Source organism: Sorex araneus, chromosome X, assembly GCF_027595985.1.
Source record: "Sorex araneus isolate mSorAra2 chromosome X, mSorAra2.pri, whole genome shotgun sequence".
NCBI classification, from domain to species: Eukaryota; Metazoa; Chordata; class Mammalia; order Eulipotyphla; family Soricidae; genus Sorex; species Sorex araneus.
The window spans coordinates 334954711-334965708 of record NC_073313.1 but is presented as its reverse complement, the minus strand read 5'-3'; the positions used below and the strand labels follow the sequence as shown (position 1 = coordinate 334965708).

The window sequence follows — 10998 nt, the reverse complement described above, 5'->3', positions numbered from 1 at the left end:
ATGATGGTGGGAAGTGTTTACTTCATTTATGTATTGTTCCTGGCACACAGAGACTGGTCAACACATTTTAATGATTCATGCAAAACTGAATCAAAGGGCCCTTGATTCTTAGTCTAGTGCTTCCCTGGTCATTTAACACAGACATGACATTCTTCCTATTCAGAAAGCAGTCCCAAGAGGCAGGCCAGCTTCACTGACATCTTCCTACAATGGCTGATTGATAGATGTGAGATTTGTGTTCTCTGTGGGGGCCCAAACAGACAAAGAATTAAACAACCCCCTGCTGTTTAGTTAAATTAGTAGTAGTGACTAATTTAAGTAATTTAACTAATGCCATACATATCTGTTCTATATACCTGTCTGCTTCCTGTGATGGACAAAATATTTTTGCTGGACAAAATGCTAACATGGGTGCTTGAAGGGATCTCCCATGATATATTTTAAGAGCTCTCCAGAAGCATGGAAGGCCCTCTACTCTTCTGACCCCTCCTACATTCTGGAGTTGTTCGAGCATGAGTCAGAGATGATCTAGAATCAGACAGGTTTAGCAACCTGCTCAGTTCCTGGCAAACCAGGACTTGTAACTGATTTTCCTCACTATTTGTTAACTTTCTAAATGTATCTTTAGTTGATAGCTATTGTTTTTATTAAAGAAGTGCTACATGCACAAGGGACAGAATTCCAAAAGTTCAAATAATACATTTTCTGGGCTGGGGACACAGTACAAGTGGAAGAGCAGAGAACTCACAGGTGCAAACCCTGAGTTTAGTCCCCAGGACTGCTGACTGTGGCCCTGGTGGCCAGGTGAACATCACTGAAGGGGTCTGTCAACAAAACGAACACAAGTATGTTCCCTTTACTCTGGGAGCTTCCCCTCCAGTTCTCATCTAACGGACATTTCGCTCAACTGTTTCTTTTTTTTTTGTTATTTAAAAAAAAATTTATTAATAAATCACTGCGATGTACAGTTACAAACTTTTCAACTTTCGTGTTTGCATTTCACTCATACAGTGATCGTTTACCCATCCCTCCACCGGTGCCCATTCTCCTCCACCAGTGATCCCAGTATCCCTCTCACCACCCCCACCCCATCCCCCACCACCCCACCCTGCCTCTGCGGCAGGGCATTCCCTTTTGTTCTCTCTCCTTTTGGGTGTTGTAGTTTGCAATAGAGGTATTGAGTAGCCTTCATGTTCGGTCTATAGTCTACTTTCAGTATGCATCTTTCAACCCGAATGGGTCCTCCCAACATCCTCTACTTGTTCCCTTCTCTATCTCAGCTGCCTTTCCCCCCAGCATGTGAGTCCAGTTTCCAAGCTGTGGGGCAGACCTCCTGGTCCTTATATTTACTACTCTTAGGTGTTAGTCTCCCACTCAACTGTTTCTTGTCTATCCTTTTGGCAGTATTTTATCTCCATAATATTTTGTGTGTATCTAAACATATAATGCAAATTTCCTTTAAGATGAATGAAAACATACTCTATAACTGTTCATGTATCGTTTTTCCTAACTATTACAAGTTGGAGTCAGTTCCACAATTAAGTATAACCTTTTCACTTTCTCTCTGGTGAGTGTATAATAGTCTATAATATGGTTACAGCATATTATTATTACTGTAGCACTGTAGCACTGTCGTCCCGTTGTTCATTGATTTGCTCAAGAGGGCACCAGTAATGTCTCCATTGTGAGACTTGTTGTTACTGTTTTTGGTATATCGAATTTGCCACGGGTAGCTTGCCAGGCTCTGCCCTGTGGGCGGGATACTATCGGTAGATTGCAGGCTCTCTGAGACAGGTGGAGGAATTGAACCAGGTTGGCAGCGTGCAAGGCAAACGCCCTAACCACTGTGCTATCGCTCCAATTCATTACTACTACTACTACTACTACTACTACTACTACTACTGTTTTTTACTTTGGGGCTACACCCAGAGGTATTCAGAAACTATCTTGACTTTGTGCTTTGGGGAGATCATTCCTGGAGGTGCTCATCAGTTGGTGCTGGGGGACCAAAGCTAGGCCTACATACAAAGCATACACTCAGCCACTTGAGCTATGTCTCTGATTTTGCAATATAATATTATTTAACCTGGAATAGTACCCAAATACCCCTCTACTAATATATAATAAATAATGCCAATTCTGCTTAAATACTTTCTCTACTGGTGCATTAAAAAAAAAAATCCTTACTCCCACTTAGCCTTAAACATTACTTTTTTCACCTATCTTAAAATTTGCTATCATTTTGCCTACTTGCTCTTCATTAAATTTCTATTGCCAAACATTTGTCCGTTAGTGTCACCTGCCTTCTTAAAAACCTCTAATGGATCCCTTATCCATTGTGTTATGTGAAAACTCAAGCCGGTTTTGTTTCCTTTTGGGGAACACCCGGCAGAACACAGGGCTTACTCTGAGATCTCTGACTCTGAGCTCAGGGATCACTACCGGAGGGTTGCCATGCTTACCAGACCAAACCCTAGTAAGCAATGTGCAAGGCAAGCAGCCTATTCTCTGTACTATGACTACAGCCCTGATTTTAAGTTTTAATCTGGGGAGTTATGATAATCAAATGCCTGAGTCAAATAACCTTTAAACTGTATTTGAAAAAGTCTACGTGTACTTTTGAATTACTTGGTGGTTAGGCTAGCGGAGTCATGAATAAAGTACTAATTTCTTTGTTCAACATTCCCCATCTCTTACTGCTATTTCTCTGCCTACAGGTGCAAAGTTCCCGCTGTCTTCCTAGGCGCTTTTCACACCTTTAGTAACACCTTTTAAAAACGTTCAGAATCAGTCTTTCTAAGAATCCTTCACAGCCAGGAGCGATTCCCGGACTCTCTTCTCTGACCCCGCACACTCACGATTGGTCTTACCTCTTAGTTTTGGGATCGTCTAGCTTTTTTCCTCATCTGATTATGCGTGTAAGACCCCTGCAAAATAGTTTGCATGTTGCTGCAAGGATCTTACGAGTGAATTACATTTGCACACAACATTCGGAGGGCTACAAGCCGGTCATCTGCTCGCTTGAACAGCACTGCATATATATGCATGACCTGAAACGGTTCCTAGTGGACAGAGGGCCTTTCAAGACGCGTCTTGGCTTGTTCAGTCGCTCTAGGAGCGGGAAGCCGGCCCGGGGCGGGTGGGTTGTGGGACTGAGGGGTGGGGTTGGAAGTGGGGTGGGGTAGGGGGTGGGTGTGGAGTCCCCCTCTATCAGGGAACTACAAATCCCAGAGGGCATTGCGGGGCACGTCGCCTGACGCGTGACGCAAGGGGGCGTGTCCAGGGCGAGGGCGGGGTCGTCGTGCGGGTAGCTGGAGGCTTGGGGTGGCTGTGGGATCCTGGGCTGGAGCGAGGGCTCGGGAGGTGCGCCGCGCCGGAGAAGGGGACGCCCTGCCCGGCGCCCCCCAGCCTATGGATCGGGGTAAGATGGCGGAGGCAGAGAGCCTGGAGACTGCTGCGGAGCACGAGAGGATCCTGCGAGAGATCGAGAGCACCGACACGGCCTGCATTGGGCCCACGCTCAGGTATCCCGGGGCCCGGGCGGGACCGCGGGGGCCAGTCGCCCTCCGGGCCAGCGCCCACCCCGGCCCGGGTTCGGCAGGGCAGCAGCTCTGCTGCTCGGACCTGGGGGCGGGGAGGGGGGGCGTCCCCTCGCGCCCGCCGGCGCCCGCAGCTCAGTTACTCCCGGGGCGCCTCCTGCCTCCCTCGGGGCCGCAGCAGCCTCCTTCTCTCTCCCAGGCTCGCTCCGCGCCGTGCAACCGGAGCGCGACTGACAGATGGTGGCTCAGAGCACGTCTCCCCCCCACCCCGCCCCCCAAACTTCCCCCCCCCCCCCGCCCCACACCAGCCTTTTCCCGCAGACCCCAATGCAAAACTAAGCCCTGCGCATCGGACGGAGCAGCGTCTCGCCGCGTGCTGCGATGCTTTGCAAACTTTCAGCTCTTTCCTCCCTAATATCGCAGTCACTTCTCAGAAACAAGTTCCTGAAAAAATCCTAGGCCTGCAAAGGAAGTTTCTCTCAATCTGCGCTTCTCTTCTCTCCGGCGCGGGTTGTTCCCTTGCACCCGGCTAGGAGAACCCTGCCCTCAAAGATACAGGCTCAAAGTTGTTTCATCTTTGAGGAAAAAAAGTTATGCCAATGCCAAGCCCACCCGGCCTTTGCTTTGGTCTGGCACCGGCGTTTTATTGGGCGGCGTCAAAACACACTTCAGGGTACTTAGCAAGACTTAGGTACCACTTACTCTGTACAGTTGGGAGGCATTGAGTTAAGCAATTCACAAATGTAATTTGTTTGAGTCTCTAGACAATCCTACTAAGAAAGTGCTGTTACTCGACTTTTATAGATGGGGCATGAATAGGTGAAGAAGAGATTTGCCCAAGATCACAGAAAAAATCAGTGTGTGTATGGGGATGAGGGTGGGAGGGGTAGGTGAGTGAGTCAATTCCTATTTAGTCCTTTTGGAGTCTGCATTCTTTGGGGGAGGTGGGGTGAGTCACACCCGGCAGTGCTCAGAGGTTACTCCTGGCCCCTTGCTCAGGGATATGACTGGCCATGCTGGAGGAGTGGGAGATGGACCATCCTGTGTAGTTCCTGGACTGTGTGGAAGGCAAGAGACTTAAAGCCCCGTACTATCTATCTCTCCCACCCCAGAGCCTGTATTCTTTTCTTTTTCTTCCCATTTGGCTTTTTGCGTCAAATGCGGCAAAGCTCAGGGGTTACTCCTGGCTCTGCACTCAGGAATTACTCTTGGCATTGCTTGAGTCCCACCAGTGGGATGCCGGGGATCAAACTCTGGTGGTTCGCATGCAAGGCAAATGCCCTGCCTGCTGTACTATCACTCCAGCTTTGAGTCTGTATTCTCAGCTTATATTGTTCTGCCTCATATCAGTTTATTCTCTACCAGTACTTTACTTACCCAGCCAAATTTTTGAGCTACAGTTTCCCTTCAGTTTGCTAGTGCCCTGTGCATAGAGCTTGCACTATACATAAAACTAACGTCTTCCTCCTTCCTGAGGCTAATTCTGATCTCCACACAGCCAATCCGTAGATAATTATCTGACCCACCTTGTGCAGTCTTGGGCCAATAGCCTCTCCCTTCAGAACGTTATTACTCATTGCCTGTTTATTCATGGGGAGAGCTGCCTCATGAAAAGAGGGTGGGAAGGAGTGCCAGTCAAGAGACTTGGTTCCTTCTTGCCACCTGCACAGCTTCCTTCTCCAGTGCACACAGTTAGCAAGTCCTCCCAGTGCCATCCTAGGACATGACTGTTAGGTGCAGGTGCCAAAACTTTGGCCATGGGTTCCTGGTTGCATTCTGATCAAGACCATCATATTTCTCTTTTCTTGTTTTCATGAGCTTTTAAAGGTGAATGATCTCCGTCCCATTTTCTTTTATGAAAAAGTAAGGACTACTTGCGAGTATTCTAAGTGCATGAATATGAGTTGCTAATATTTGGCCTTTGGAAAACAAAATACCGAGTCACCGAGGATGCAGTTTCAATATTCTACTAAGAAATTGGCTGCCGAACTGCATTTGGCGGCCAAGCCGAGCTTCCGCTGGAGCTGTTGGGATTACCGGCATGTTTAGGAAGGATTCTTGAACAGAGCACTTGGGTGTTGTCATTCAGCTGCATGTGATGTTCAGTTGCTGTCATTCTTGGTATATGTGAGAACTGACTTTGGTTTTAGGAAAGTAGTTTGTTGTGATTTATTATGTCACTGTTACACTGACTAGTGGAATGTGATTTTGAATTAGCTAAGTTTTGACCTGTAATTTTTTTCTGGTATCTCAGTAAGAATACAGTATCCCTCCTTCCTTCCCTAATTCCTCAGGGTATTGGTTCAAAGATCCTCCTAAAAATGCCTGAAACTCGGGATAGTACTGAACCATGCACACACACACACACACACACACATACACTTTTTTCCCTATATATATATCCCTTTGATAAGGTTTCATTTATAAATTAGCTACAGCAGAGACTAGTAACCATAAATAATGCTAAAATAGATTATAATAATATGCTTTAGTAAAAGTTCCATGATATGTTCTCTCAGAAAAACTTTTAAAAATTAATTTTCTAATTGAGGTATGGTTTATAATGCTATTGAAGTTCTCAGGATAATTTAGCATATGTAATATTTCTGGACCTCAGTTCCTTGTAGGTAACTGGACCTGGTGAAGTAAAACCAAGAATAAGGAGTGACACTGTTCATAAATTGTGGTTAAAATATAAGTTGTCTATTCTCCCTGAATGTTATCACTAGCCTCACTGGCTTCATTGTTATCACTAAGTTTTCCCCTGTAAAGTGGGATTTGTAGTGGTAGATGGTGCGAGGGGATGGGGGGATGGATGGTGGGAAAAAGAAGTTTGAGAATATCTCCATTATTTTACCAGTTCTCAGTTTCTTTTTCTGACTTCTTTGTATCATTGTTAGAGACTTTATGTTTTTGGCCCCGCTTGGTCTTTTGGCAATCATCACAAATCTTACTGTTAGATCTAAGAGTCAGTCTCTTCAATGCCCTGTAATAAAATAGTAGCCGCTAATTTTGCCTCTACCTTGTCTCTGTCCTTATTCATAGGGGATGATCTCACCATTTCTCCTTTTTCCATCCAGAGAGAGCAGCATGAGTAGACTTGATATTTCAGATCCCATGTCTTACCAGGGATACCTCTCTGTCATCATTATCTTGTTTTTTCTAACCCAGTGATTAAGCAGGTGAGTTAAGGTAGTAGACTGTCTTCTTTACTGTCCACAACCATAAATCTCAAGCTCTGCTATGCCTCTTCATAATGTTTCTTATTATTTCTTCCACATGCAAGGTAAACCCTTAACCCCTGCACTAGTTCTCCTGGCCAAGGCACTAGATTCTTAGCAATCCCTGAGATAGATTCTATAATTGAGGAGGAACTGAAGAACAGAAAGTAATAGCATATTGATAGCAGATAAAAAATTACTTTGACCACCCTTTTAATTCCTGCTCTTCTCAAGTCTCCATTTAACTTAATCACTCTTTTCTTTGCCAACTATTCCTTATGTGTCATTACTTGCTTTCTCTGCCAAGATACCAAATTATTCTTCTAGTCTTACTCTTTTTTTTTTTTTTTTGGTTTGAGGAGTCATGGTAGCCATGCTTTTCATTATGTAACCACCTTCTTTATTTTGCTCTTGTATGGCATATGCAGTGATGGCCAGTCTTCATATATCTAAGGGTCTGCTTTTCCTGTTCTATTAATTTTGAGGGCCCAAGTGTATCCACTCACATAGAGGCTGTTAACTAGCAAATTCTTTTGGGAAAGCAGCCATCTCTTTCTGTCTTCATCTTTTTTTTTTCTTTCTTTTTGGGTCACACCTGGCTATGCACAGGAGTTACTCCTGGGTGCTTGGAGGACCATGTGGGATGCTGGGAATCGAACCCAGGTTGGCTGCGTGCAAGGCAAATACTCTACCCGTTGTGCTATTGCTCCAGCCCCTTCTGTCTTCATTTTAAAAATTACTTTGTTAGCTGAAAGCCCTAATATTTCGGATAAAGAAAGAGGCTTATGAGATGATAAGCCTTTTTTTTTTTGGTCACACCCCGCGATGTACAGGGGTCACTTCTGGCTCTGCACTCAGGAATTACCCCTGGCAGTGCTCTGGAGACCATATGGGATGCTGGGAATCGAACCTGGGTCGGCCGTGTGCAAGGCAAATGCCCTACCGCTGTGCTATCGCTCCAGCCCCAGTCTTTTGTTGTTTTACAAGGATAATAATTCCAGCTTTGTGGTACTAATATGAAAATGCCGGAATAAAAGCCACTTGTGAAGAATAGCTTCATATTTTTATTTTTCAAATTTATCTCTATATTTCTAGCCATTCCACTTATTCTGTAGAAATCATTTCTTCAGTTTGCACTCTGGGTACTAGCAATTTACATTCAGCCCTTATTGCTATTTCAGATTTTGTTTTTAAACTACTCACCAGTGAATTATATTGCTTACAAATAATTCATGTACCTGTTGTTCATATATTTAAAGTATAAAGCGCAGTAATTTTCACTATATTTACAGAATTGGGCAACAGTCACGCTTACCTAATTTTACAACATTTCTGTCATCCTCCAAAGAACTCGCACACCTATTAACAGCTTCATTCAGACCTCCTTCCCTCCCCAGGAAATCACTGATTTTATTTTTGTTTCTGTGGAGGGTGGGTTGAACCCAAGGACTCAAGCAAGCAGTGTTCTGCCACTGAGCTATGTCCTTAACCTTCACTGCTTTTTGTCTCTGCCTATAATTTCATGTAGCCTACGATTTCATTCACACAGTATGTGATTTTTGGTGACATATTATAATGTTTTCGAGATTTATCCATGTGGTAGCTTGTATCGGCACTTCATTTCTAATTGCTAAATAGAATTGCATTTGTATGGATATACTGTTACTGTTACTGTTTTTGGCATATCAGAATAGACCATGGGTAGCTTGCCAGGCTCTGCTGTGTGGGCGAGATACTCTCGATAGCTTGCCGGGCTCTCGAGAGGGGTGGAGGAATCGAACCCGGGTCGGCCGCGTGCAAGGTGAATGCTCTACCCGCTGCACTATTGCTCCAGCCCCTGTATGGATATATCACATTTTATTCATTCTTCAGTTGATGGACATTTGGAATGTTTACATTTTGTGACTTATAAACAGTACTTCTATAAACATTTGTATCCACTTTTTCTGCATAGGTATTCATTCTCTTTATGTTTGTTTTGGAGAAGGGGGCCCTTCAGGGAATAGTCAGAGGATTTGAGGGCCACTCCTGGTGCTACTTAGACAGCTGGGCTGGACAGTTCATTGCTAGTGCCCAGCAGTGCAACATTGTCCAGGCCTTGCAGTGCTGGGATTCACCAGGGCCACACCTGGCAGTGCCTTCGGGGAGAGGGGGGTCTAGGGCTGCACTAGTAATGCCAGCAGGGCGTGTGGTACTAGGGATCTAACTGGGATCTCTTTGCGTGCAAGGCATGTGCCCCTGAGCTATCTACCTGGCTACTGTTAATTTTTTTTTTTTTTGTGGGGGGAGTGGGGGGGGGAGGCAGGGTGTTTTGGGTTCTGTCTGTCTGTCTGTGTTCAGAGCTTACTCCTGGCTCTGTATTCAGACTTCACTCTGAGTAGTGCTAGTGGGAAGTGCTGGGGATTGAAGTTGGTCAGCCCAGGTGCCCTACTGACTATACTCTCTCTCTGGCCCCACCATTGTAATTTCTTCTGTGCATTACTGAAGAGTGGGACTTCTGGGCCACATGGTAAATATATTGTAACATTTTGAGGAATTGTAGATTGATGCCTGCATCCTTTTTTTCATCTTCAGCAACAATATAATAAGGGTTCTAGTTTCTGCATATTCTTGTTAGCCTTTGACTTTTTTGTTGTTGTTTCATTTTAGACATCTTATGTGTAAAGTAGCATACCATTTGCATTTCCCTAATGACTAGCCTTTACATATGCTTATTTGGTTATTTGTTTATAATATATATATATATTTTTTGGGGGGGGAGGTGATTTGGATCACACCTAGTACCTATTGGTGCTCAGGGGCTGTTCCTGGCTTTGTGCTCAGGAGTGACCCCTGGCAGTGCTCCGGTGGGTACCAGTGCCTTTACCTTTCTCCTACTCTCCAGGCAGTAGTTTATCACTTGAAGGAAGGAAGCTGTTCATCACCATTGCTCAGTTTTTGTATTATTTTTGTTTCCCCTTTCCCTTTGCTGTTGTGGGATGTTGAGGTATTGCACAATTGGTTAAAGTGTATAGTGTGCCGGAGATCACATGTGGCACAAATGGTCTAATGCAGCTGTTCTTAGGTTGGACCAGTTCATTTCAGATTTTTGTCATATACATTTTGTTAAAAAATAGTAATCCGCATAGGAACTATTTTCTGTCTTTCAAGTTGTTTTTGTAAAGTTGGCTGTAACAGAGAGCACATTGGGGGGACATCTTCAAAAGCTGTTCTGCTTAATGTCTTTTTTTTTTTCTTTTTGGGTCGCACCTGGTGACGCATAGGGGTTACTCCTGGCTTGCACTCAGGAATCACTCCTGGCAGTGCTCAGGAGTCCATATGGGATTTTGGGAATCCAACCCGGGTCTGCCGTGTGCAAGGCAAACGCCCTACCCGCTGTACTATTGCTCCAGCCCCTGCTCAATGTCATTTTATTTATTTATTTATCTATTTATTTATTTATTTTTGCTTTTTTGGTCACACCCAGCGATGCTCAGGGGTTACTCCTGGCTTTGCACTCAGGAATTACTCCTGGCAGTGCTTGGGGGACCATATGGGATGCCGGGGATCGAACCCGGGTCGGCCGCGTGCAAGGCAAATGCACTACCCGCTGTGCTATCGCTCCGGCCCCTCAATGTCATTTTATTATCAAATGTGGGGATCTACCTTTCTCACTGCTTCTGAGCCTGTGGCCACCTGACTTTCCCCCACTCTTTGCCCTCACCCATTACGGAAATCAGCTATTTATTCATGAATGGACTTCTTTACTAAGTTATTTTTATGAGCCACTTACCAACCAAGTGAGCTGATTCCCCCCCCCCCGCCATTATATGTAATGGTGATTATACCACCTACTAAAAAAATGTTGGTAGATAAAGCTTTTTCCAAAGATTCTGTGAGTTAGTATTTGCACAGATAATGTGAGTCTGCTTCTGCCCTTTACCTTGAGTTTGCTTGTGGCCTTAGTGTAAATATTTCTGTTTTTGAAGTTTAGTGATTCTTTTTTGTATCTGCACTCATTATATTTGAAGGTAATAACATTTATGCATAATGCATGGAATTACCACTGGAACTGTGTCGGATTAGATGAGGAACTACTTTTGAGACAGGAGATGGTTGTGGCATGCAGTAAGAAGAATGTATTTTGAAATCTAGAAATTGAGTTTCCATGTAACCCGGAAATTCTACTTCTTGGCCTCTACTCCAGGGACCCCCTTGTCTATTTAGAAAAGACATTTACACTCCTGTTCATTGTAGCA

At 44.6% G+C, this 10998-nt stretch overlaps 1 protein-coding gene across 1 annotated transcript in view; it reads left to right on the top strand.

Annotated features, from left to right (window-relative positions):
• The first annotated feature begins 3294 nt into the window (after nucleotides 1-3294).
• EXOC6B (exocyst complex component 6B) overlaps nucleotides 3295-10998 on the top strand; it is a 565697-nt gene continuing 557993 nt past the window's right edge. Inside the window, exon 1 of the mRNA XM_004609116.2 lies at nucleotides 3295-3524. Within this exon, the coding sequence (XP_004609173.1) occupies nucleotides 3412-3524 (113 nt within the window). The 5' untranslated portion in view covers nucleotides 3295-3411. The remainder of the gene's footprint in view (nucleotides 3525-10998) is intronic.